The 26,137-nt window shown below is 37.5% G+C and overlaps 1 protein-coding gene across 1 annotated transcript; it reads right to left on the bottom strand.

Moving 5' to 3' along the window:
* Window positions 1-9,542: 9,542 nt before the first annotated feature.
* Window positions 9,543-25,543, bottom strand: FAM98A (family with sequence similarity 98 member A). Its single transcript, XM_047853665.1, has 8 exons — window positions 25,396-25,543; window positions 22,066-22,214; window positions 19,859-19,993; window positions 16,037-16,221; window positions 14,931-15,011; window positions 14,258-14,374; window positions 11,426-11,593; window positions 9,543-11,336 (listed from the first exon to the last, which is right to left on the bottom strand). Exons 1-8 carry the CDS (start codon window positions 25,446-25,448, stop codon window positions 10,668-10,670), a joined length of 1,557 nt encoding a protein of 518 aa, XP_047709621.1. The 5' UTR covers window positions 25,449-25,543; the 3' UTR covers window positions 9,543-10,667.
* Between the last annotated feature and the right edge of the window lie 594 nt (window positions 25,544-26,137).

Genomic DNA, 26,137 nt, shown 5'->3' with positions numbered 1-26,137 from the left:
TAGGAGGGCCCAACAGGAAAGATGGCCAAAAGCATCAGAGATTGATCAGAGGCTTTCAGGGGAGATGTCCCCGTAGCAGAGGGATTATAAAGAAACAAACACAGGCAGCTACAAGCACCCTCTCAACACAGAGGCAAGTTCTGAAGTGCATCTCCTCAATCCTTTGTTCACAAGGGAAGGAATGCATGTACCAGCCCGGGTCAGGAGCCTCCTGGACCTGGTTTGGTTCTGAGAAACAGAGCAGAGCACACAGAAAGGGAACATTTGCAAGAACATGATCTGCTCTACCATAGCAGGCTGCTACAGGCTTGTGACAAAACAAAACAAAAAAAGATCCGCAGTTGCCAGTCCTTGCCAATTAGCCTTTACTAATTGAACTTAGTGCAAACCCCAGGATGGTGACAGATTTCACCTGGTCTGGACATTATCCTGGCTCCTTCCCTGCATTAACTTCCCATAGATTTTGGATAAAAGTTCAAAATTACAAACAGTTAAAAACCCAAGGCATACCAGAGGGGGAAAAAAAGGATATAGCTAAACAGGTATCAGAAGACCTCTCACCTGAAAGCAAGCCAACCAACCACACTGTTACAGAGCAGATGAAAATTGTTTCTGCACGTATTAAAGCCACTTCATGAATTCCTAGTCCACAGAAATCACGATAATAGTAAATGCTTAGTGTTGTTTTAAGCTACTAAATTTTAGGGTATTTTGTCACACAGTAATAGAGAACTAACACAATATCCTGCTGGACAGTTCAACGCTAACGTTTAGATTATCTTCTCTACTGTGCAAAAAGTTGTTTTCCTACCAGATAAAAATTGTTTGCATTCTTATTAAGTTTTCTTCAAGTGAGAATCTGGATCCTAATCCATAAAAAATAGTATAACTAACAAAGTTCTGTTCCCCTAGAAGAGAGTTTCTCAACCTCTGCTTGACTGACAGTTGGTTCCAGATAATTTTTTGTTGGGACAGGGTGGGGGCTCTGCTGTGCATTGCAGGTCACACTGCTAGATGCCAGTGGCACATCCTCCTCTCCCTTAAGTTGTGACAACTAAAAATGTACCCAGACATTTGCACATGTTCTCTACGGGGCAAAAGTGCCCGTCTCTGAGAACCACTTCCCAGAATTATTTGGAGGTCTTGTTCAAACACATGGCTGGGGCCCATCCACACAGTTTGATTCTTTTGGTCTGGGGTAGGGCCTGAGAACTAGCATTTCTAACAAGTACCTAGGTGATACTGGTGCTGATCCTGCTAGCTGGGTACTACACTTGAGAATCATTGCTCTAGAAAGTCAGATAACCTTTATGTACACTTGTTAGATACTACTTTAGAATGAAACCCAAAGGCCATGAAGCCCTCTTTGGCCTTAATTCCAGGTTTCCAATGACTTTTCTTAGTATTTCTAAAGATAAAGAAGGTGAAGGCAATTCTGCATAGTTATAAAGGTAAACACTGGAACAGAATTCTAAATCTTTCTAAATACCAGAATACAAAAACCAAAGCAAAGAGACCTTGTAACTTTTAAAAGTCTAAAAATGGAAAACACATCCTAAAATAAGAAGAATTCAAATAAGTTCAAATGTATCTGTCATATAACTGTAAACGGGCTAAATTCAACTATTAAAAAGATTCTCAGACTGGTAAAGAAAAACCCAGTCCTAGGCTGTGTATGAGAGGCTTGTCATAAGTGATTCAGACACTCAAAAGTTAAAAAAAATGGACAAAGATATATCAGGCAAATGAAAACAGAGGAAATATTGGTCATAGATATAGTATCACATAAAATTCAAGGCAAAAGGCACAAAAAGAGACAAAGGCAGGCCTATTTTAATGCTAACGAGAACAATCCACAATGAAAATATAATTACAGACAGATGTTTTTCACCAAACTATAGAACATCAACATTTATAGGACAAAAGTGTAGGAGATTCAATGAGAAAAACACAAATAAATAAGTGGAATAAGACATTTATTTTCACCTTCTCAGCTCATGATATACCAAATACTGAGTACACAAAAAAACTTGCCAGATGTGGACCATCCAAAATGGTAGGCACCAGCCAGTGTGCTGTTGAGTACTCAAAATGTGGCTAGCCCAAATTAAAATGTGCTGTAGGTTGAAAACATGCCAGATTTCAAAGACAGTTCACAAAAAAGGTAAACTACATCCTTAAGAAATTTTGAGTATTGATTACATGGTGCAATGATAACATTTTTGATATAATGGGTTAAATAAAATATATAATTAAAAATAATTTTACCTTTTTTTACTTAACATGGCTGCCATAAGATTTACAATTGCATACATGGGGGCGCCTGGCTGGCTCAGTAGCAAGAGCATGTGGGTCTTGATCTCAGGGTCGTGAGTTCAAGAGCCATGTTGGGTGTAGAGATTACTTAAATAAACTTAAAGAAAAAAAAAGTTAAAAAATAAAATAAAGTGCTCCTGAGAGACACAAAAGAAGATTGAGATGAATGGAAAGCCACTAAATTTTTGGGTAAGAAGGAAACATCATAAAGATTTCAGTTGTCTTCGAATGAACCTTTGAATTTCTTACTTCAATTCCTAAAAAGTGCTAAGAGGCAATTTGTTTTTCATTAGCAAATCGATTTTAAAGTTCATGGTCGGGGAGGAACAAACATGAACAGCAAAGTAATATCTGAAAAATACTAATGAGTGAGTACTAATTAGCTCCATCAGACATTGAAGCACAATATTATAAAGGTATGAATTCATAGACATAGAATACCAAGTCCAGAAACTGAGGAAGCAGTAGGATAATTAAGTATATGATAAAGTGGTCATCTCATATCATTTCAGAAAATAAATATAATTCAGCAAAATAACTAGAGACCACTGGGAAGCAAGCTTAAAATAAATTTGGATTTACAGCTCAAAACTTACACCATGATAATTTACAAATGAATGAAAGATTTACATGGAAAAACATCAAACTGTACTATAAACTATGGGATAAATATTTTAAATTATTAGATAGGTCAAGCCTTTTTAAGTAGAATGCAGTACACAGAGCTACAGATTCATTAAGACAAATTCAACTTCTGGGTTTCAAATAAAATGGGCAAAGGAATTGAAAAGATAATTCACACCAAAAGAAATCCAGAGGACACACTATGTTACCCTTCTCCCTAAAAAGAAATATAACTTAAAACTGTACTAGAGTAATAGTTTTCACTCCTCGGATTCAAAAAATTTGAACACTTTCTTGGCATGAGTGTGGGGAAGTAGACATTCCATTCACATATCACTGTTGGGAATATAAATTTGTGGAACCTTGATGAAGACCATTTTGGCAACATCTGTCAAAATTCAACATGTATTTTCTTTTTGACCTAGTAGTTCTGTGTCTGGGAATTTATCCTAAAGATGATGATGATGATGATAATGTTAGCAGTAGTAGCAGCAGCTGAAACAGCATTTACTGTATGTCAGGCATTGCTCTAGGTAGTTTACACAGGGCTATTCATCGAATATCTGTAGTGACTCGAGTTCTTACCAACAATGAGAAACTTGAGGCACAGAGAACTTAAGTAACAGGCCCAAGGACACACAGCTAATAAGTGGTGAAGCTAGGCTTCAAACCCCAGCAGTATGGATCCAGAATCCTGGCTCTTACTTGTGACCTCTCAAGATCTACTGGGACACAAGAGAAACACAAAGTGAACACGGCTTATCACAACATTATTGTTCAGGATAGGAAACCACTGTAAATAATCTAGTATCAATTAATAAAGCCCGGGTTAAACAAAAAAACGCTTACATCTATCCATACAATGTAATGCCATTTAGACATTAAAAAAAAAAAAAAAAGGAAACTCTTCATGAATTGATATAGAAAGGTCTGCAAAATAAATTTTAAAGAAAAATCAAGGTGAAAAACAGTATGTATGGATGTATTGCATGCCATCATTCGTGTGTAAGTGGAGGGAAAACATGAGCTTATTTATTCTCTTTATACGTGTAAAATATGTCTGAAAGAGGACACATCCACACACCCGTAACAAATTAGATATCTATGAGTGGGTAGGGGGAGGACTGTGTGGCAGAGGGACAGAGACTTCAGTGAAAAACTTTCTATGTTTTGAATTTTGAGCCATGTAATAGCTATTCAAAAATGAAATAACTGGTTTTTAAATTCCAAATATAGCATTCTTTCCAGTGCCACATGCCATCTCTTTTTCTATAGCTAAAACACCTTCAGAGGGGTTGTTCTACACACCCCAGTGCTAGTAGAGATCATACTCTCAAAAAGAGGCTTCTCTGGTACACGATATAGGCAGCTACTTCTGGTCTAGGACAGTGCATTATTAATGAAGTAAGTCCTCAGACATACATGAAGACATTTACCAGCTTATGGTCTTTAAGCCTTTCTGCTCACCTGCACATTTTTAAGTTTATGTACAAAATGTTTTATCATAAGTTTAAGTAAGTTTATTGCTTGCTGTAAGATGAAATGAGCATTGACTGTGATCGGAATAAACATTTCAGGACATGATTTGATAAAATAGGTTCTAGGTACCTTACTGAATAATGACCTCCAAATCTGAAAGAAAGCGTTTAACATTTTGTCTATGAATTTTATCCAATGAATCGTAATAAGAGTTGGTTTTTATAAAATAGTCTGATGATATTTAAAATAATCCACATAACTAACCAATACTCTTTTGGTTTCTCTGAATTCAGAATTTCCCTAGACAGGCCAATTTGATCCTTAAGGGAAATAAATATAAAGAGACTTAAGGGGCAGGAGTGCTTTCAATAGATGTTAACCAATATATTTTAAGGTCTCTGTGTTGGGTATCCAGAGGATTTTACACCTGGTGCAATTCACAAGAGGAATATATCAGAGATATATTGTGGACTTTTTGTTTGCTTGTCTGTCTTTTGGTGAAGTGGGAAAAGTTATTTTCTCAGCTAGGTTTGGGAAAGAGTATTTGTGGAAGACGAGGATTGGGAATTTATTCCCTTAGAGCAATCCATTCGAGCAGCGTATCCTTTGCAATGACTGCATGTTCTTGCTAATTCCATTTTGGAAAACTATGCTAAATCAGATGCATCATCCTACCTTCTTAGTTTACCTTGTTTTTTTTTTTTTATCATTAGGAAAAGAAAGTGATCAACTAGAGGGAATATTTGATAGAAATGTAAAAACAAGGAGTCTCCTGATCTTCACCTCCATCCCTTTGTTGTCCTTGATGCTGTTGCAAAGCTGCTCTGTTCTACACACACACTGAATAGACTAGAAAAGATTTCTCTTATTAGACAAAAACTAGAATTAAGAAGCATCATAGGTCTGTATGTAGGATATCAAAATAATTTAGGCTGTTTTCAGGTTGTAATAAGGAGAATTGAAACATTTATTCCAAACTTGAACCAGGAAGGGACGAGAGATATTCTCCCTTTGGTTCTATTTAAGGTGTTCCTGAGCAGTAATTACTTATGTATTGATAGTAGCTAAACACTGAGTTTATACCATGTACTGTACATCATGGTGGGCATTTTATACAGATTATCATACTTAATAATTGTTAGTGCACTCAAGTTCTGAATCCAGAACACCCATCTCCTGGTGCTCTGAGTGAATTGTTAGGCAAAAATTGTATCCACACATTGCTTTTCAATTTTAATACAGGTATACATTTCATTGCCCTAGTCTGTTACAGATGTGCCTCTAGGGGAGACATGCTATTACTTTTGTTTTTCCATGGGAAAGCACTTAAATAACAGGGAAAGAAGGTAACTGTTAGCAGTGCAATATTTAAAACTATTATCTCAGCATCATTGTAAATAAGATTACAAAAAAGCCCTCCCTTATCCCTTTCAGTTGGGATTTCTGAAAATTGAAGGTTAGAATGAAACAAATTTCTTTAGAGTTTTGCACTAATGTAGTTGACTTTAAAAATGAATTTTTTTAAATGTTTATTTTTGAGAGAGAGAGACTGAGCATGAGCAGGGGAGGGGCAGAGAGAGAGAGGGAGACACAGATCCAAAGAGGGCTCTGAGCTCCTAGCTGTCAGCACAGAGCCTGATGAGGGGCTCGAACTCGTGAAACATGAGATCATGACCTGAGCTGAAGTTGGTTGCTTAACCCACTGGGCCACCCAAGCACCCCAATGTAGTTGACATCTGATTGGTCTTCTGTACCACTGGTACATTGAGTGGGAAAGGATTTTGTAGGAATCTAATGCAGGAGACATTAGAGCCAGTGCTGGCTAAGGCTGTGTTAAGTGCTGGAAGCTATGCTGGGAGTAAACCTTTTTGTCCTGAGGAACTGATTGTACTTTTCAAAACTTTCCCCAAGAAAATTTCTCCACTGTCTTGTAAATGCCTCATTTAAAAAATGGCATTAAGATACAGTCAGTGATAGGTTTGCTTTGAATTCACAGAGAATTCTGCAGTTGACCCTTTTGGGTTCTTGAAGATACTCACTTGAAAATTTCCTTGGCTTTTTGTAACCTCTCAGGGCACACTTCATTCCATTAAATTTTACATTGTTATTTTACTGTCCTCCTCCTCTAGTGAAGATTCTGGAAACAGTCTAAATTTACTTTCATGTCTTTCCTTCCTCAAACTCCAGTAAGCTGGCTTTAGTTCTGAAAATTCTATTGAAAAGGTCACAAGATATAATGGGTATTTTAAGCTCTGGTTCACTGAATCCCTGTAGTATATGGAATTGTTGGTTACTGAGCTCTGGAGCCTAGGTTTGATTCTAGCTCTCCTGCTTACTACCTACATGGATGTTGGTAGTCTACTCAACAACCATCCTGGGCTTCATTCTTTGTGTGAAACTGGGGTAACACAATGCTCTTGATGAAGGGTAACAGACTACTGCTGTTACTACTAAACCTAGATTCCCATGCTGCTGCTGTTTTCCTCTTGCTTCTGTGACCCTGATGCAATACTCCTTAAGTGATTCCGAGATTCTGTCTAATCTAGAAAGATCTAATGCCCTTTCCCCCTCTTTGGTGATTTAATACAGAGTCCTTATTCTGAATATCCCAATGCAAAGTCACTGGATGTTGATCATTCCCAAGTCTGTCTCCTGACATGTCCCCAAATTTCAGATTGAAATCATCCCCCTCCGTATTATTATATGGGATATAATATATGCTTCTGATTCCAATCATTGCCCTCTCCTTAAATCCATTCTCTTCTCCGGTCAGTGATTTACATAGAATCCAGATCTATGTTGCATACGCTGGTATACTGAGGCACATAAACTAGGTCCAAATTACTTAGGAAGAGATGTAGAGCCATCTATTAACTGGCTTCTACCATGTTTCTACGTCATAGGAGCAATACTAAACACTGTGTTACCCTAGTACCCTGGTGTAACTTTCATGTTTATTATATTTTGTAATTACCTGTTTCTGGCTCTGCCACTGGACATTTTCCAAGGCAGGACTAACTTACCTCCATATTTTTTTCAAGGTCTTCCCTCAAATTCTTAGGGAACATGTTTAAAAAAAAGTTTTATTCTAGTTCCACCCTAGGTTTCTTCATTTACATTTAGTGGGAAGTAAATGATTTACTGGGAAAGTTCTCATGCCAACAGCTGTGTTTATGCAGCATCTTTACCAACATACTTTTACAGGTGACTAAAAGTACCCAAGGTGAGTGAGTTCAAACACTGACATGCGTACCGGCCTCCATCAGTGATTTGAACTGTAGGAATACATTAATGTATACAACTGTGGAAACGGAGCACTGAACAAAAATAACATTTCTAATGATTATAATTATGTTAGTGAGCAACGAGAAACAAGAATAGCAGGGAAAAAAGACATTTTATATAACATTAGGTACCCTGTGATGAATGTATTTTGTAAGTAAACCCAATGGCCCTGTTAAAAACTAATGAATCAAATACCATCCAAAGTACTTAAGACAGAATGGTTAAGTACTATGAATATGTCTAAAACCTATTTTCAAAAGGATATAATATAGGTAAATAAAATATCCAGAAAGGTAGAATGGGCACAACATAAAAAAATCCAGTAGAATGTAAGTGATTTGGGCAGTGGGAAAATAGGTTAGTATATACAGACATGATTTCAAATGGTTTCCCTTAGCAAGAACTTATTTAACTCTTCTGTGTCCAGCACAGTTGGATGGATACTAGCTCAGTTTGGATCTAGAGCAAGAAATGAGAATGATAGTGGCAGATGTCAGATAATCTCCACAGAGAATGTGGACACACTATTTTAGTTTCTGGTTCAGAGAAGAAACAAAAGCACTAACAAAAGGTTCTTTCTCAATCTAAGTTAACAGTATTTTAAGATTTCATAGGTCAAAAATTCCCATCTAAACACTTATCTTATTTCTCCAAGAAATTCCCACATTCCCTAATCTAGTTATTGTTTAGTGCAAGTTAAAGTTACGAATATGTGTAAAATCGATACACGCTCTATACAAAATCTCAGAACTTTATTTTAATATAATGACAAACTAACTGGTGTTTTGAAAGATACCCTATTCAGAGAGAACTTAATCTGTCAAAGAGGAGAAACTAAAAGACCATCTTTTTATGGGTTTATAATGGGGGGGAAATGCTAGTTTGAGGCAGAAAACGGAGATGCAAATTTTAGAGCCATCATAAAAAAAATGTGTATTTGCTTGCTTACATGCTCAAATTTGAAAAGCAGTCTATTAACAACAAAAATAAATCAAAATTATGTTTGTCAAAAGAATGAAACATATTCATTAGGTATACTGTGGAGTCTTTGGTTACAAAACAGATAAAGCAAATGTTAAGGTAACTACTGAGAATACATTCTAGGTTAAGATGTGAAACCTTGACAATTTTATTTCCGATAGGACATCCCTATACATACTAAATATATTTAATAGCATAGAGACACCAATAATTACAACTTTCAAGACAGACCTTAAAATCTTTAATGATTTAAATAAGAGTATTTTCAATTATCTTCAAGTTTGAACATTTTAGGATGGTAAAGTCTTGCCAAAAAAATCTAAAACACCGGCAAAATTAACAAAATGATCAAGGTAGGCTTTTAAAATGGTTTTTAGGTACCAAAAGAATGTGCCTATCTCAGTATCAAAAAGAATATTGCTATTCTATGGCAAGACATTTAGTAGGAAAAGGAAATACTATTCCTGTTTTTACAAACATATATTTTCAATTCACTTCCTTTTAAGAAAAATGTCCCTCATTTGTAGGAAGAATGGCGAAATAAAAAAAAACCCTGAAAGTTTAGGGTCATTAATTTATCTTTGCCTAATACATTGTGTAACAACAGCTCCCCCCAGTGGCCAGAAATGAGTAGTGAAGCTTTCTAGCTGTAATGTTCTAGTGAAAGGTAAATTTGGAAATACGTATTTTTCAATTATTTATGGCCTTAGGGTAAGGATTATCTTTCATTGAAAATTATGTTTTAAAGAAACACTCAATAATCTTTGGGGAAACAAACTCTTAGCTCTTAAGCTGGAAACAAGTATCCACAATAATTCAGTTTTTAAAAGTAGCTAAAAGAAAACTCAAACCAGAGAGAACATACAGATACTTTATTGCTCACCTTTCACACAAAGCACACCTCCAGCCATTTTCTTTCACAGCTTGACAATGTTTACGTTTACAAAAACCCAGCCCGAAGCTTCATGTAGATTTCAGTAAAGGAGAATGTAAAACATCAACTCAGCCAGGCTTTTGTTTTCTGCAGCAATAATAAAGGGCCTCCTGCACTAAGCAAAAATCTGTCCTCTTACTTGGTAGTGCATTTCTTCCATTACAAAAAAAGTCTCCTGCCCCAAGCAAACTAATTTTGTATTTGCTGAGCCAGTGGTATTAACTCGTGCATAAAACAAATTTCAGTTTGCTGTTTCTTCTAACAGATTTCAAGTAAAAATAAGGTTTAAGGAGGAACTTGTTTTGAATGGATGCAGGTCAGTTTGAATTGCTATACTATATAAATGCCTACATGTATTATAGGTTCACAACTTAGTTTGCTTTTATAATCTTTACGGATTTTGGCCGTGTTCAAGGTTTTCAGAGTTGAGCATATGGTACAGTATTCCATCAAAAGAATAAGGCTACTGAATGTGCTATCTGCAGAAGAGCTCATTTAATAGGAACAGACCCAAAGTCCTATCATGAAGCAAATGTGGCATAATCTCTCTGAATAAAAAGCCAATCGGGGCAGAACTGTGCTTGGAAAATAGGCATTAGAATACTTCAAGGAAAACACATATAAATGGACTGTTAATATGAGGAAGCCTTCCTAGTTGTAAATCTAAAAAAATCTAGGAGAATCCTCATTTTCAAAACTGCTTTTTGAAAACTACTTATTCAAGTAATTTCTTCCCCAAAAAGTACACGTGTTCTGACTGTGGAATTAGTCTACTGGTCAATTAAAGGCAATTTTAATTACCTTTTAAAAAATTCTTCATACAAAGGAGAGAGGTTGTATATGTTTCTCAAACAAACTGCATTATGTAAGTCCTTAAAAAAAAAAAAAACAAAAACAGAATTGAATGAAGACCTACAAATACTTATGCCAAGCAGGAATCTGCCTGCCACCTGTGGTCTCACATTAATTCAAAATTGATGCTGGACTCAGAATTCTGAAACTAAGTTTCTATTACTTGAGCTCTAGCAAAATGTAAGGTTCCGTAGCCTCAACTAGTATAATGTCTTCCCTGTCCAAATCCAGAATGATTATACTGATAACCTCCATGCTGGAAGTGCTGTTCAAACTGTCCCCCTTGGTGATAATTCTGGCTCCCCCTTCCTCCCCAACCTCCTCCCTGGCCTCCACGTCCACCCCGGCCTCCACGACCACCTCTCCCTCCACGACCACTGCCTCGATCACTATGATGCCCACCATCTTGGTATCTATTGTCCTGCTGGTATCCACCACCCTGGTAACCACTTCCTGTATATGTAGATGTTTGGAAGCCACCATAACCACCACCTTGATAACTACCACTGTGGCCACCACCATGATAGCCACCTGGCTGGAAACCTGAATCTCGATAACCACCATCTTGGTAGCCACCTCCTCCTCCTCCACTCCCTCCATCCGTCCAGCCTCCTTGATGCTTATTTCCTCTTCCTCCCCCGCGGCTACCATGGTCATAGCCACCACGTCCACCTCTCCCTCCTCCTTGTTCATGACCTCCTCGTCCTCCATATGAGGAATGTTCATAACCACCTCTCCCTCCTCCTCGGCCTCCTGCTTGCTGCTGGGGGCCATCTTGCCTTTTCTGCCATGGTGGCATCTCTGGAGGTGGAGGTTCAATTTCGTTGGGTCTACCTCCTCTGTCAGGCACCCTGCCCATCAACACCTATGGGGTAAGAAAGAGGTTTTAAACTGCTGTATTTTTATAAATAGAAATAAATGTATGTGAAATAAAAGTGAAGATACTTTAATCACCTTATTGATGGCACAGGCAGTCTTTTCTCTTATAGAGCCACTGCTTGTCCTTAAAATCTTCGACAAGTCCTGTCTTGCAGCCAGAAGGTGGGCGACAGAAATAGTACTTTTAGGAGATAAGACTGAGCGTTTTGGCTGGTAAACCTTTGCTAATTTTTCTGTCTGACTCTGTTGAAACAAAGTGTTCAAAGACAAAAGTCAATTTTCAAAATGAAAAAGAAACACTGATATTAAATATGTTCAAGACTTCCCAAATGTCTGATAATGTTACTAGGTTTAAGGTTGGAGGAGAAACATTATACTCACCACTGCTCCAACCTAGTCAATAACTATCTGAAGATACAACTGTGAGACCTGCTAATAGAGCAAAGAATAATGTTGGGAGGTGGCTAGGAGGGAGATACAAAGGGTCAAGGGGCTTCCCTTTAGGATTGTGGGGCCAAAAAGGTAAAAAGGCTCCCCCCTGCCATTGGTCTCAGATCAAATATATTCGTTTTATCTACGTAGATACAAGGATGTAAACCATTTCAGTAATTTTGCTTTTTAATTTTCCCATCTTTACTTACAATGAGAAAAAATGTTAGCTATGATTAATTTGTACTAATTATGTTAACAGGACACATTTCTTCCAAAGTGATCCCCCTGTGTAATACTTTCCTCTATTATAAGTAATAAATAAGGAAAAAAGGTGTACATTAACCATTTAGTAGAAGGATAAGTTAATGACTAAAACTGTCAGCTCCTGAGAGACAAAACACTGGGAAACTGGGACACCGGGGCAGGCCACTTAGATGTGTGTGAAACACAAGACTGCAAAAGATAAATGAGCAAAGGACATAAAGAGAAATTTCACACACAAGAAAGTAAAGTTCAAACAAATGTAAGAAATGTTTCCAAGACAAATTAATCTAAATGTGAGAAACAACAATCTCCAATCTACTAAATTTTGGAAGCAACAGTTACAAGTACGGTACACAGTAAAATAGCACAAAGACATAATATTTGGTGTCAGTTATACGCAGTTCTTAAAATATGGACGGTAAATGCTTAAATTATGTGAAAAAATAGAATGTAAAAAAGTTTGTTATGATTGTATATATAGACAAAAGGGAGATAATACTAAAAATGAAAACAGCTATTGTGGTTAAAACAGTGGGATGATCAGTGACTTTTTATTTGAAAAAGTTTTCTTTAACAATTAAAACGATAAAGAGATTGTCATTCCATAGTTTGTCTGGAGGAATGTTTCCTGAATGTCTTGTATTTCTTTTTTATAGCCACTTGTACCTACAGTAAGTGCTCGACTCACTGTTTGTTGAATGGAAACAAACACTTTTGAGAAAATAGTTTTATGTTGCAAATAAAACTGATTTAAAATGCAATTTCAAAGTGATACAAGTACATAAATTTCATTATGTGAAACAAGTTCATTTTGTGCATATAAAGTAATTTCTATGAAGTTATTTAAAACCAAGTTTCAAAATGAGATATCAGTACCTAAATTCCGTTAGAGGAAACAAAAAAAAAAGATTTGTGTAAGTAATCTGTACAATGCTGATCTTCCCCAATACATTTAATATAGTGTGTAAAATCACTGTGTATTATGGTTCAAAAGGATCTTAAATATCACTTAGACTAAACATGATTATTTTAGAGATGTCCAAAATGGGGAGAGAAACAGCAGCTCCAACACACAGGGTCAGGATGCCCTGTGCTGTCATGCCGATGCCAAACTCAGGACCGCGGTTTGTCAGTGCCTCAGTCAGTGCACTGACATCAGTCAGTAGACGGTTTTCTAGCTACAAGAGGTGCAAGGTTTTTGTTTCAAGTGCATGGACCCCGCTGAGAGTGAAATGATTGTTTCTGGTATTTCCTACAACAGTCACAGGAGAGAACCATTTGCTCCATGTGTTGCTACCAAGTAGCTGTGAGGTCTCAGACAAAGCCTCCATTTTCTTTCAGTTGCAAAATGAGGGGAATTAAGACCGATCTCTAAGACCCCTTTCCAACACTGAAGAATTGTAAGTTGATAAATATCTACCCCAACAATGTAGCAGCCAAATAGGGCTTTGCTAAGGTTTAAAGATTCCAGGTGAAAATAACATATTATTAACAAATAACCAGAGAACTAAATACAAACCATTTCAGAGTCAATTAACTAAAATTCAGAAAAAAAATCTGTTTTCAAACAGGAATATACTATTAAGGGAATACCTCATACACATTTGGACCAATCTCCCCATAAATTCAAGGATCAGCTCCACTTCAGGGTTCTAAGGAGGTCAAATTAGTCAAGTGTGCCAATTTCTTTCTGCTTACTGATCGTAGATATTTAATATTTAATAAATATCTGTTGAATGACCAAGATCTTTACCTGGATTATCTCATTTAATCTGAAGTAAAACTGAAGTCTTACCAGATTCTCCAATTCTCTATAAATGCACAGTAATATCTGGTCTTGCTAAATCCAGCATTTCTCACTTTAAGTAACAAATTGTTAGCTTTAAGTATAGCAAACAAGTGATTTCAAAATTTATTATTTTAGCGATTTTTAAATACTCTATCCATTTCTCTTACAAATGGGTACTCTTAGTAGGGCCTAAAACATACGGTTTTGCTAAAAAAAAAAAATTGAAAAGCCTGAAAAAAATGTTTTCTTCATTATTGCTGAATAGCTGGAAGAGTTGCTACTCAGCAACTCATTGAAGAAAAATTCCTGTATGTGTCTCCTATGCATTTCTCTTGTAGTCTCCACCATAGCTAACCTGTGCTAGGAATGTTTAAGGATCAGGTCTATAAATACTCTGCTCTTTTAAATTATTTAGTATGTACCTTAGCTCTGTCAGACCAGCCAAAAGACTGGACAGTGACATCCAAACGTTTTATTAGCAGCTTTCTCCGAACTTCATATTCATTGGCTACGGCTTGGTTAATTGCTTCTATCTTTTCCTAAAAACAAAATTTAAAAGACCAGTTAGAATTTAAATCTGCTTGACCCCCTATTCCAAGAGGGCAGAAACTTGTGTCTGCTTCATTCATAACCAATTAATTCCCCAGCACTTAGCACAAAACAAATTACTTGATATAGTACTAAAAGTTATAGTAAGTTGATGAAAAAATAGGCAAAACAATGTCTCAAAACATAATAAAGAATAAGCACAGAATTCTCATTAAGCCTTCCCATATTTCACTGTGTGAAGCTTAGCCCAGTGACATTTTTGGCTTGAAGGCAACCCATTTGGCAATTAGAAACATACTCGACTGCAATTTATTTTTTACTAGCTATGTGAAATATTTACAAATTATGAGGTAAGTGCTTCTAATCATACACAAATAAAATTATTCTGCCTAAATCTTAAGACTCACAAAACTGATTCTGAGAACGTCCAGCTAGGATACTACATATCAGAAAACATAACTTAAACAACACAAACTGTTAAGTGTCAACACCATGAGAGAGGTAGATGGTTCTTTACCGAGTTTACTCAAGATGACTGCTACTCACCCAGTGGGCTGGTCCCATTGGCTTCTTCAATAAAGGCTTTCCCACATGGTTAGGTGGAACTTTTGCTAAGGTCTCCTTTAACTGACACAAACACATAAATGAATGAATAAACAAATCTAAAAGTAAAACATATCTTCCTCATCTTCCCATTTCCCATCATATCTTGCCATCAAAAGAAGATTCCTGACAGAGGCAAAGGTGGAGGATGTTTTGAAATGTACAAGACCCACACGATAAAGACACTCACTTGTCCCACTCCTCAAGTGCCTATGGAAGCATGATTCCTTCACTGTACCTAGAACAGTGCCTGACAACAGTAGGCACTCAATGGGTATTTGCTGAATGGAAGAATGAACACACAGAAAATATAGACTATGGATACAGTGCTGCTCCCCTGTAGAGTTCAGCCGAATTTGTGCATCATGGTGTCCACGGACCCCACAATGCAAATGTACCAATTCTTAGAGTCCAGCAGATATGCATACAGAGAATAACTCTGCTATAACAAATACCATTCTCTTATATTTATTAAAATTGCTTATTCCTAGTCAATTATATTTTTAAAACCTCTTAACTGTAGATTACATGTGGCATAAAAATAATTCTGACTTATTTTCACAGACTTATTTTCACATACTAGGTTGTTAGTAGTGGTCAACAAACCTAGCTTGCCATCTGAAACATGTAAGACTCAAAGTGACTGGATTAAAAAACCAAAAACATTGACATCCTTTTCTGTCCAGTCAATGGAAAGGAAGGTGATAACATTTAATGATAAAGACCTTAAAAATTAATTGCCTCAAAGTTCAGTGATAAAATTTTAAAAAGGACTTAAGTCTTAATTCTTTTTACATTATACCTAGCTTATTTCAGTTTATAAGTCAAAGCGTAAAGCTTCCTTTTTGAAAAAGAAACATGCTCACAAGTTTAAAAAAATAGTAAAACACTAATTTCTCTTTAAGGTATCTAGGATTTAAAACCCAAAACTCATTTAGTAACAATAATATGCACATTAGGTTCCCATTTAGAGAAATTAACTTGCTTCATTTCAAACAAATGTAGGACTATGCCTTTAATACACTACAATCTGGTACTAAAGGTCTTACTTTTTTTTCAATCCCGCTGAAGAATTGGAACATAGTTATATTGGCTGGAGGTTTGGACATTCCTAGAGCAATACATATGCCTTTCAACTCTTGAAAGACCTCACTACCGCCTCCTTCTTGAGCTTTTTTTGGAGGAGTATTCACACAGAGCATTCTGGCAGCTTCTAGTTCTGAGATGAGGTATGCTGAAGTAAACAAAATAAGATTTCAAAATGAGATACAGCTACAGTTAATAGTCATAAGTCTGGAGTCACAACTCTATAGACCTAGTGATACGTAACTTTTAAAGCTGCAAGAATGGATAAAAACAAGAAAAGAAAACCATTTTTACCTGTAAATGACATAACATATAAACTGGTTCTGTAGTTCAGGTATTTAATCAATATATGTTTAAAGGGTGATTTAAAATAAGTGATTCTTCTTTGAAACCAAAGTAACAAGGTAGATCACATCTAAAAATCTGGATCTGTGTTATCCCACTATCCAGAACAGGGGTTGGCATCTGCTAACAAATTTACCAAAGGTGGCAGGTGGCAATCCTCAGCAACAGTTGAAACTGGTTATTTTTTTTACTTCTCACTACTGACATGCAGCAGTGATGGAACTCTCTTGCTCTCTTACATTCCAAAACTTAGGTAGTCTGTTCAGAACTGGCATAAAACATTTTCAAGTAATAAAAACTTAACTTACAAAAGGGGAAAGGCACGAAATTCCCCAAAGATCCTTTCTCACGGCCTCCAGTAGCCTAATGCCCCCTTCTCTGGCTGTCTAAAGAAACCCCTCTTCCATCTTTGATCTACTCAATATTCCCTTTCCCCTACCTTCCTCCTTCTCTCCCTACTCCCCCCAACTCCCCTGAAAAACATCAACAGAACTTTCTAAGCTTTCCTTGGCAGAGTCCTTCTGTATCAATATCATCCCCTCATGTGTTGATTTCAGCCAGGTATAATGAGGGCTGCAATCTGCTTCAGGTGACTGAACGTATAAAATATTCACTCTTATTTCTTTAACCTTCCCAAGGACATTTAAATTTTTATGAAAGATGATTAATAATCATTTGGATCTCAGGATTTCCGGTTATGTGACAAAGTGAGAACCTTCTGACATTAGAGAGTTTTGGAAAAAGACATTTTTGGACATTTTGGAAAAAGCCATAGGGCTCTTAAGTCCTATGAGAAATACCAAAGAATGATCAGCTTGGGTATCTCATTTCCTATACCCAAGGTGTTATGCTAGAACAATAAATAACAGCCAAGCTGCTGGAAAGGTCATTCTAAATGGTTTTGATAAAATCTTAATGTGTTCCATACAGCAAACTGTATGAGTTAAAAGATCAAAAAAGTAAAACTCCATGGTCATGAAAATAACCACTGTTTTTCTAAATAAAGTTTTACTGGAACACTACCATGATCATTTCCATAACCTCTCTGGCTGGTATATGCTACAACAGCAGAGTTAAGGAGTTGTGACAAAGACCTTATGGCCTACGAAGCTGAAAATATTCACCACCTCGTCCTTTTAAAGAAAAAGTTTGCCAACCCTTGTTCTAGAAAATCATATGATTTAATAAACTGGTTCTCCAAATTTGGAACAACATAGCTCAGGCATCCATAAAATTAGTTCACCAATACAATTCCCATCAAAAAAAAACATTAATTGTAACTGAAGTTCAAAGTACTAGGAAGGGTACTGGAAATATAATACAAAACAAAACAGATGATCTCTACTGGCAATCTAGTTAGGAATAAAGAATATATGCATAAAAAGATGAATAATTCTTCATCTATTAAGAACTCCGATATCTGACTTATTTTACCTAAGGGAAATAATTGGACAACCAGACAGGCAATGAACAGCTAAAACTTCTTAACCGGACACAGGAGAGTTTTTTAGCCACTCATTCAAAATCTAGTCTACTAACAATTCTAACGAGATTGGTTATATTCCCCTTTGGAACACAATATATTAAAAGCTTCAAATTAAGAAGTTCAAGGGTGCTGGAGAAGTAAAATTATAGCATTAAGATGTGACAACTGATACTTGGAAAGATGAGAAATATTTATACAGAGCGAAAAGAAAATGAGCACATGTACATAAATACTAGCATGACAGAGGGAATACAAACTGAGGGGAATATTTTAAAGGGGAAACAGCAGAAGCAAAGATAGAGGAGGGAGTAATGTATATGTGCATGAATTCCAAGAGCAGCATAACCTTTAGTTGGTTTAGTCATTTAGTTGAGAAGCAAACAGTTGTATATTACTGAGGAGCGTTTGAGTTGATAGCACATTAAAATAAAGTCTAGGGGTGCCTGGGTGCTCAGTCGGGCTCTGACTTTGGCTCAGGTCATGATCTCATGGTCTGTGAGTTCGAGCCCTGCATTGGGCTCTGTGCTGACAGCTCAGAGACTGGAGCCTGCTTTGCATTCTGTGTCTCTCTCTCTCTGCCCCTCCCCCGTTCATGCTCTGTCTCTGTCTCACAAATAAACATTAAAAAAAAAATTAAAGTCTATAAATTATGACCCCGAGTCCAAAATAATATTCAGTGCAGTCTGCTTAAGAAACAGGAAAGAGTCAAAGGCATTTTATAAAGATTTATATTCAAAGTGGTTATTATAAGTATGAACACTAAAAAGGCCAAACTCTTAGCTCTTTGAAAACATTAGTTATTCATGATCATTACTAAGCTTTCCATAAAGTTCTTATCTTCCTATGTAAGATAACATATCCCGAGTGCCAAATACTAGGTTTTGGTAAGCAGTGTTACAAAGGAAGAACGAGTGAGTACACTGTGGCTGAGCCAGTTCTAGAAATTGCACAATTTGAAGGATACTGAATGCACACCTAAGAACTACATGCAGCAGTATTAGTATTTCAAGCAGTATCTAACCTTATGTGTATACCCCCCTCCACCCCCAAAAAATCATTCAACAAAGGGGAAATTATGAAAGTGATTCTGGAATAACTCAGTGTCTGGTATAATGGCTACGAACACCATTTTTAAAAAACTGAACTTTCAAAATTAGAGCTGTCATATTATTCAGAAACCACAGTTATAAAGACAATATTTTAAAAACCCCGACCTATTTATGTCATAATAAGAACTATAATATTCACTTAACCAAAGCTTAATCTAAATGTGTCTCAGATGCTACAAAACTTGTGAGTTAAGACTACTGGCTGTGTTTACTGCAGGGTTCACTTAAGGCAATAAAATTTGTGAGTCTACTTACTGTTTTTCAGGGTGAAGAAAGAAATCGTAGTTAGTATACAAAAAACATGGAAAGAAAGAAGTTTTTGTAACAGTTTATTTCCCAGAATGATCAGTAAGTGCAGGAAAAATTCAAATACTATTCCAGAAAATTTTACATTGTAATTTGATAGATTTACAAACAAAACCAAAACCCCCAATTACCCAGCCACAAAGAAATACCCACAATATACAACACTTTAATTTTTTTAAAAAATCTTCATTATTCCCACACTACCTTCCTAGTCTGTCTTAAAATGTGCTTCCAGTCCAGAACGCTAAGGTTTAATGATCACACACTTGAATACTGGGCACTACCTACGGTCACATTAGGTGAAGCATAATACTTCGAGTACCAGGAAAGTTAAATGATAAAAGAGGAGTAATTACAAAACAACGCTGCTACCAGTGCACAGGACCACGATTAGCTTCTAAGTTGAAAATGTAATAGTTTTCTTTAAAATATGTAGCATTCTGATTTCAATCCGTAATGAAATAGTAAACAGCCAGTTTATTAGTCAAAGAAAACATGAATAAAAAATAACAGCTACATTCTAGTAGCTATGAACTTACTGAGCAAAAGGAGGCAGTTCTTCTGAACGAGAAGGCGCTTGGTCACATCCCCAGATGTCAGTGAAAGATATGGACAGTTCATCTCCCCTAGTAGCCCACTCACCTCAAGCTGGAATTCTTCAGCTTCACTCGGGCCTTTTAAGAATTAAGATAACCTTGTTTAATAAAAATTGTTTTTCTTATTAGCATAAAAGTTATATATGTAAGTTGAAAGTTTTAACAGGATATTCCTAACACAAGTTACTTTGACTTCTAAATCCTTCCTTTCTCACACCACTGCCAACTTCTGTTCTTGAGAAGTTTTCATTAGGTTATTCCCTTATTGGAGAATCTTTAATGGTTTCCTAATTTCTACCTCACCTAATCTAATTATCTGTCTGCCCTTAAAGATTCTTCTTCACGGCTTCTCCACTTTACCTTCCCTGCAAACTGCTATGTAGTAGTACCTATGACATATATATAGTAGTTACCCTCTACCTCCACAAATATTCCATTTGTGCCACGCCAGTCTCCTCACTGTCGAAGGAACAGGCAGACTCATTTCCATGTCTGTGCCTTCATTTAAGTTATTCCCTGCGATTGATATGCCCTCTATGTGCTTCTCATCTATCAAACCTCACCTGCCCATCAAAGCCCAGTGGTCTTGGTCCTTGATAGAACCTTCCCCAAGTGCTGCTGCGCTCACTGATTTCCTCCTGCTGTGAACCATAAAGTGGAGCACTGAATTACTGTACTAACCTCCAGTGGTTCCATTTGTGCCTAACATTCCCAATGAGATTAAATCTGAAGTTAGCAAACATGACTTGTAATTCTGTATTCCCATAACACGTTAAGTACAGAGTTTATCTCGTGAACCAAGGAAAAACAGTGCCCCTTCTTCCTTACCATTCTTTCTAATGGCTTTCTATCACACAGGGGCAAAAATCAACAAACTCTGAATCACTTGATCTGAGTTCATTTTCTCATCTGTAAAATGGGAAGGCTGTATTACTGTTTTGCAAACTGTTCTGTAAACTCAAATTCCAAATAACTCCTTTACAAGGAGCCAGGGAGGAGGAGAGACTTGTGTTAAACATACTCCCTCTTAACTTCAACCAAATAAGTACATTTTACTTGTTTTGTATGTTGGCTTCTATGAGATGTTTTCTTTTGAAAGGGGCTCCAGGTTATAGTTATCATCTAGTATACATGTTTTCACAAGTTCCTATAGTCTCTGAAATGTGAGGCCAAGAGGCAGTATTAAGAGTACTGACCCCCAATCTTGACTGCTGGGGTTGAACTCTGGTGATATCATGCACTAGTTGTGTGACCTCAGACAACGCATTTAACCTAGCTGTGCTTTCTTGTTTCATGTATAAAAGAGCAATAAAACCTGCCTCAGGTTTTAAATGAGTTAACACATAGAAAATGCTTAGAACATAATGCTCAATAAATGTAAGCCATGCTATCATTACTGTTACGCTACAGTGTCCTTAATAATTGGAAACGGCTGCAACTAACATGTGCACATTAAATATACTAAACATGTAAAAACGTGAGCTCTTCAAATGGGATTGTGTCGGGTGTGGGTGGGGAGTATGTGTATAGTTCTCCATGAGCGTAGGTTAACAAGTAGGCATTTATCTTTGTCTCCCATTGTAGGTTTACCTATGGTAGGAGGGAGCCAGATGGTGTAGTGTTAGGTTCCAAGCTTCTGTCTCTTTTGCAGAATAAACAAAGTAGTGCTAATACAATAACAAAATTGGCAAGTATAAAACAGCTCTCAACACCGTAAATCTGATGGTGCTGCATCTGATTGTGGTGGATCTAGTGATACATTTCTGCGATACAGAAAACTTCTTCAAGTGTTCTCTTTCTTCCCATGTATAAAAGAACTAATGCATTTACTTTACATGCCACACGTCCTCCTGGAATCTAGTGGTCCTAAGAAAAACATTCCAACTTTGAGTTCTAGCCACCAATTTAAGAGCTCACAAGTCATGTTTTACAAAGAATGGAAAGTTCATATATGCAATACTTGTCTCCCATTTCTGTATCTCAGTAATAAGATCTTTTCAACTTTCATTTAACTTCAACTTTTAATGTTTTTTTTTTCTTTTTACACTTAGAAAAAACTTAAAACTTCAGGTTTACTACTAATAATGTTCAACTGACAATACCCCAATTTTACTTTTATGTTTTGCACCTAAAACTGAATGTTTACTTACTGTTAGTTGCTTGCACATTTTCCTCTAGTTTACAGAACACTCTTAATTCAGACACCAGCCAAGCACAGAGTTTGGTAAACTCAGGGGAACTGGCTCCAGCACAGACTGCCTGAGACAGAGCGCCATCTTCCAACAATGGACCCTTGTAACTGGTAAGTAAAAAATTATACTTCAGAAGAATATAAAATCACACCTAATATTTTATACAATTTATCTATGTATTATTTGTAGTTAGAGAACCAACTTCTAAACCTGCAAATACAAATAAAATTTACAGAAAATAAAATTTAAGTTTTTAATTTTAATCTAACAAAATCGATTAGAAAAATAAGCTACTTGGTAATTGCATTTCAATTCTTCAAAATACACAGGAGTATTTAATAGAATCATATACACTACTAAATTATGTCAACTTCTATCCATTCACTGAAAGCTCTTATTGTACAAAGATTTTCTTACTTTAACTTAATTGAAATTAAAACATTAAAAAGTGATAGCTCATTATACTATAGTTTACAATTTCAGAAATATAACTTAGGTTATCTTTTCTAGAAATTTTTCCAGAAATGAATTAGGTAATTTTTTAATGACTTTCTTTAAAAGCAAAAACTTGTCAGTGAATCAATTATTTGCTTTTTCTATATTTAATGACAGTTAAGACTATTAAGACATACTAGTACTCAAGAAATGTCTGGATTTATTAAAACATGAATAACTGCTGGCAAATTGATGTCTGGGCAAACTGGTGCATCTGAATCCTAACCCTTTTTAAGTGATTCAAGCATAATCTTAAAATATTATTAAATGTTCACATATTCATAAAAGACAACAGTAATAATGAACCCCAGCCTAGAATATAACTAGAACCAAAGATCCTGTCATTCTCAAAGCAATTTTAAAATATATGTTCTTCAGAAGATTATTTTATCTTTTAAGTGAAATACTGATAAAAACACTGTTATTAAAGATGAACATTAAGTATGCTTAATTTGAAGTTTGGAGATACAGAGATGTTCGAGAAATGACAACAATTTGGTACTTTTAAAATGCACTTAAGTGTTTATACACTGAATTGAATGGAAAAAAACCTTACACAAAAAGTGAGATTATATAGTCTGGCATCTAGATTCAACCCACAAATTATTAGATACTGCAATATAGAGACTAGGCCTACAAATGTCTCCTTGTGTTACACATTTAGAATTTGTTAGTTTATTCTACAAATGGTTATTGAATTTATACTGTGTGCCAGATTAAAGATAAACGATAGTCATTTAAATTGTAATAATTCTCAGTGAATCCTTTAAACGTACATGTCCATCAATTAGGCCTGAATTTTAATGACTGAATGTCCTCAAACTCAGTAGTTTTGCTTAAAATTTATAGCAAAGTTTTTAGAAAATCTGATGGTTCAATCTGATGGGCTGTACATTACAACCCATCTCAAATGTTTACTTGATTACAATGATTACAGTAACAACTACTTTTTTAGTACTCCAGAAAATACAGTGAAAAGGGTAGAACAATAATGGGAAGAAATAGCATCCATCATCAATTCTTTAGGCAACATCTACCCAAGCAGAATGACTACATTTAAATAAGGCTCTCTTCCCTCAGTCTACTACTCCTTCAATGCTAACCTTAAGTGTCATTTCTTCTAGGAAGCTTTTGGGACTTTATTTGCTTTCCAAGTGTAAAGAGACCCTCGTCCTCAGTTCTCACAGCATTTTCTCACAGTGTGAATTTCTCTTCTACCTCACTTTGGGCTAGTAAATGATCAGCCCAACACTGCCCCAGAGCACAAGTGCTCCTTAAAAATGTTTACTGAATGAATGGATTCATATGCGAGCAATCAATTTAGTCTGAGATGTCTGCCAAAGAGACCATTTTGCTGAATGTGACTTTTACCTATACTCTAATCAAAGAAATAAGCCCCCTAAAGCCTGGAATATTCTGAAAATTCAGAGCATGCTCCAAAGAGAGAGACAATGATAATTCACTGTAACAAAAAAAAGATAAACACCACCAATTCTTTTCCCCAAAATTTCTACCAGGACAGCAAGTTACTTAAATGGGCAGACTCTGAGAACCTCATGGTGTCCTTTCCTTTCCTTTTTTTTTTTTTTTTAACTTTTTAAAATATTTATTTTTGAGAGAGAGAGAGAGAGAGAGACAGTGCGAGCAAGCCCAAGTGGGGAAAGGGCAGAGAGAGGGAGACAGAATCTGAAGCAGGCTCCAGGCTCTGAGCTGTCAGCACAGAGCCCGATGCGGGGCTTGAACTCACAGACCATGATATCATGACATAAGCCAGAGTCAGAGCTTAACCGACTAAGCCACCCAGGGGCCCCGTCGGTGGACTTTCCTAAAGAAAGGTTCCCCCAAAGGTTTCCATATCATGAACACCCTTGGGGAGAGTTTTGACAAAGGACTTGTTATTTTATAAATACAGCTAGCTAAATCTGTATTTTTTGGACACCATTTACCTGTAGACACATAATGTAATTCCACAGTTTATTTCTGGAACCACCCGTAGTCCAAAAGGTTCTAAATTCTCAAGTTTTAATAGAGTACACTGATCTCAGTGACCCAGAGAGATCAGAAGCCCTATTCCCAGCTTCTAGATACTAAATCATGGTTGGGTAACTGTAAGAAGAGACAAAATGCACAACAAACATGCAGGGGATGTGGTGGCTGAAGAGGACTCTAAGGGTAGGGACTAATGGTGGCTTAAAGAAGTAGAGTGTCACTGTCAGGGGAAACAGCAAGTGGTTCCCATGAAGGTGGTGACAGGTTAGGTACATAAGTGAGGTGGCTAGCGGAATGGATGCAGGCATGTGGCTTAGGGAAGCCTGAGTGCATGCAGAGATGACTGGGCAAAGGAGATTTTTTTGAGAGAAAATGGGGTGGGGTAGGAGCAGGGGCTCAGGACACGAGCAGAAGTTTGGAGAACGAGTAGGAAAAAAGAGAATCAACTTTGGCAACCTCCAGAGTGAGGGGGTAGGGCAAGACGATGGGGAGCAAGAAGAGAAGCTCGGGGAGGGGGGTGGCGAGAACCCAGAGCCCAGACAATGACACGCATGACTGACAAACGCTGCGGGTAACTCGGCTGCAGGGAGCACAGGGCAGGCCTACGGTCGTCGCGTTAGGAGGGCCCCGACCCGGCAGGGCAGACAGTGGACGTGGCATTGGGGTCCCGGAGCCATATGGAGGCGACAGCCAGGAGCCACCGGGTGCGGCGTGCAAAGGCAGGTGTCCCCGACTGGGGCGGAGGAGGTGTTCCCGGGGGCCGGCAGTGTGAGGTTTAGGAGACCCGTACCCTGGCAGTCTTACCCCAGATCTTCCAACGACTCCAAGATGTCAGTCTCCATGAGGTCACACTCCATGCTACTGTGGTATTCAAATTTCCGAGTCGTCAGGCTCCCCTCTTCGCCGGCAACGCGTACACTCGCGCATGCGCCGCCTCCCCGGAACTTCCAAGTCGACAGCTGGCGCCTCAACCGCTGCACTGCGCATGCCCGGAGCGTGCGCAAGAAACTCGGTCCCGCCCTCCGCCCCACCCCTGCCGGCTAAAGGGGTGCTGGGCGGCACCATGTTACACATGCGTATTAGTGAATAGCGAAGCCGGTGGCCCGAAGAAGGGCAGGAGGACTGGCTGCGTGGCAGCTGGGCGTGGGGACCTACCTCGGGGGGGGGAGCGCTCTAACTTCTCTTTATTGGGTGTACGCATGTGCGAATATTGGAGCGAGATGGGCGCAGGAGGAGCTTGGGGGGGTGGCGTCTCAGGACTTGGTGGGTGTTGGCTGTGAAGCGGAGTCTTGGGAGCCCAGGGTGTCACCCGGGTGGATGCCCGCAGCATGCTGGCGTGTTCTCGCCTGAGCTGTGGGGCATGAGGAAAGGGAAAACTCCAATTCCTTAGGACAGGCGTAGACGGGCCAGTGCCGAGAACGCCAGATAGCGTGCCATTTGATTTCGCTGTGGCGGCGGTAGCTTTATTCCAGGTTTAGAGAGGCGTCAACTTTCCCTTGACAAGGAGGAATTCAGAAAGTTGTTTCATTCCCCCTGTGCGTTCTCT

Source organism: Prionailurus viverrinus, chromosome A3, assembly GCF_022837055.1.
Source record: "Prionailurus viverrinus isolate Anna chromosome A3, UM_Priviv_1.0, whole genome shotgun sequence".
NCBI classification, from domain to species: Eukaryota; Metazoa; Chordata; class Mammalia; order Carnivora; family Felidae; genus Prionailurus; species Prionailurus viverrinus.
This window is presented reverse-complemented; position numbering and strand designations above follow the sequence as displayed.

Bases quoted from the DNA above. Each gene is read 5' to 3' on its own strand.
- FAM98A (XM_047853665.1), bottom strand. From the start codon at position 25,448: ATGGAGTGTGACCTCATGGAGACTGACATCTTGGAGTCGTTGGAAGAT. The intron at 14,375-14,930 runs GTGAGTAGCAGT...TTTTGTTTTTAG, and splicing joins CAATGGGACCAGCCCACTGG to GAAAAGATAGAAGCAATTAA. The intron at 11,594-14,257 runs GTACATACTAAA...TTGTTTCAACAG, and splicing joins GCTGGTCTGACAGAGCTAAG to AGTCAGACAGAAAAATTAGC.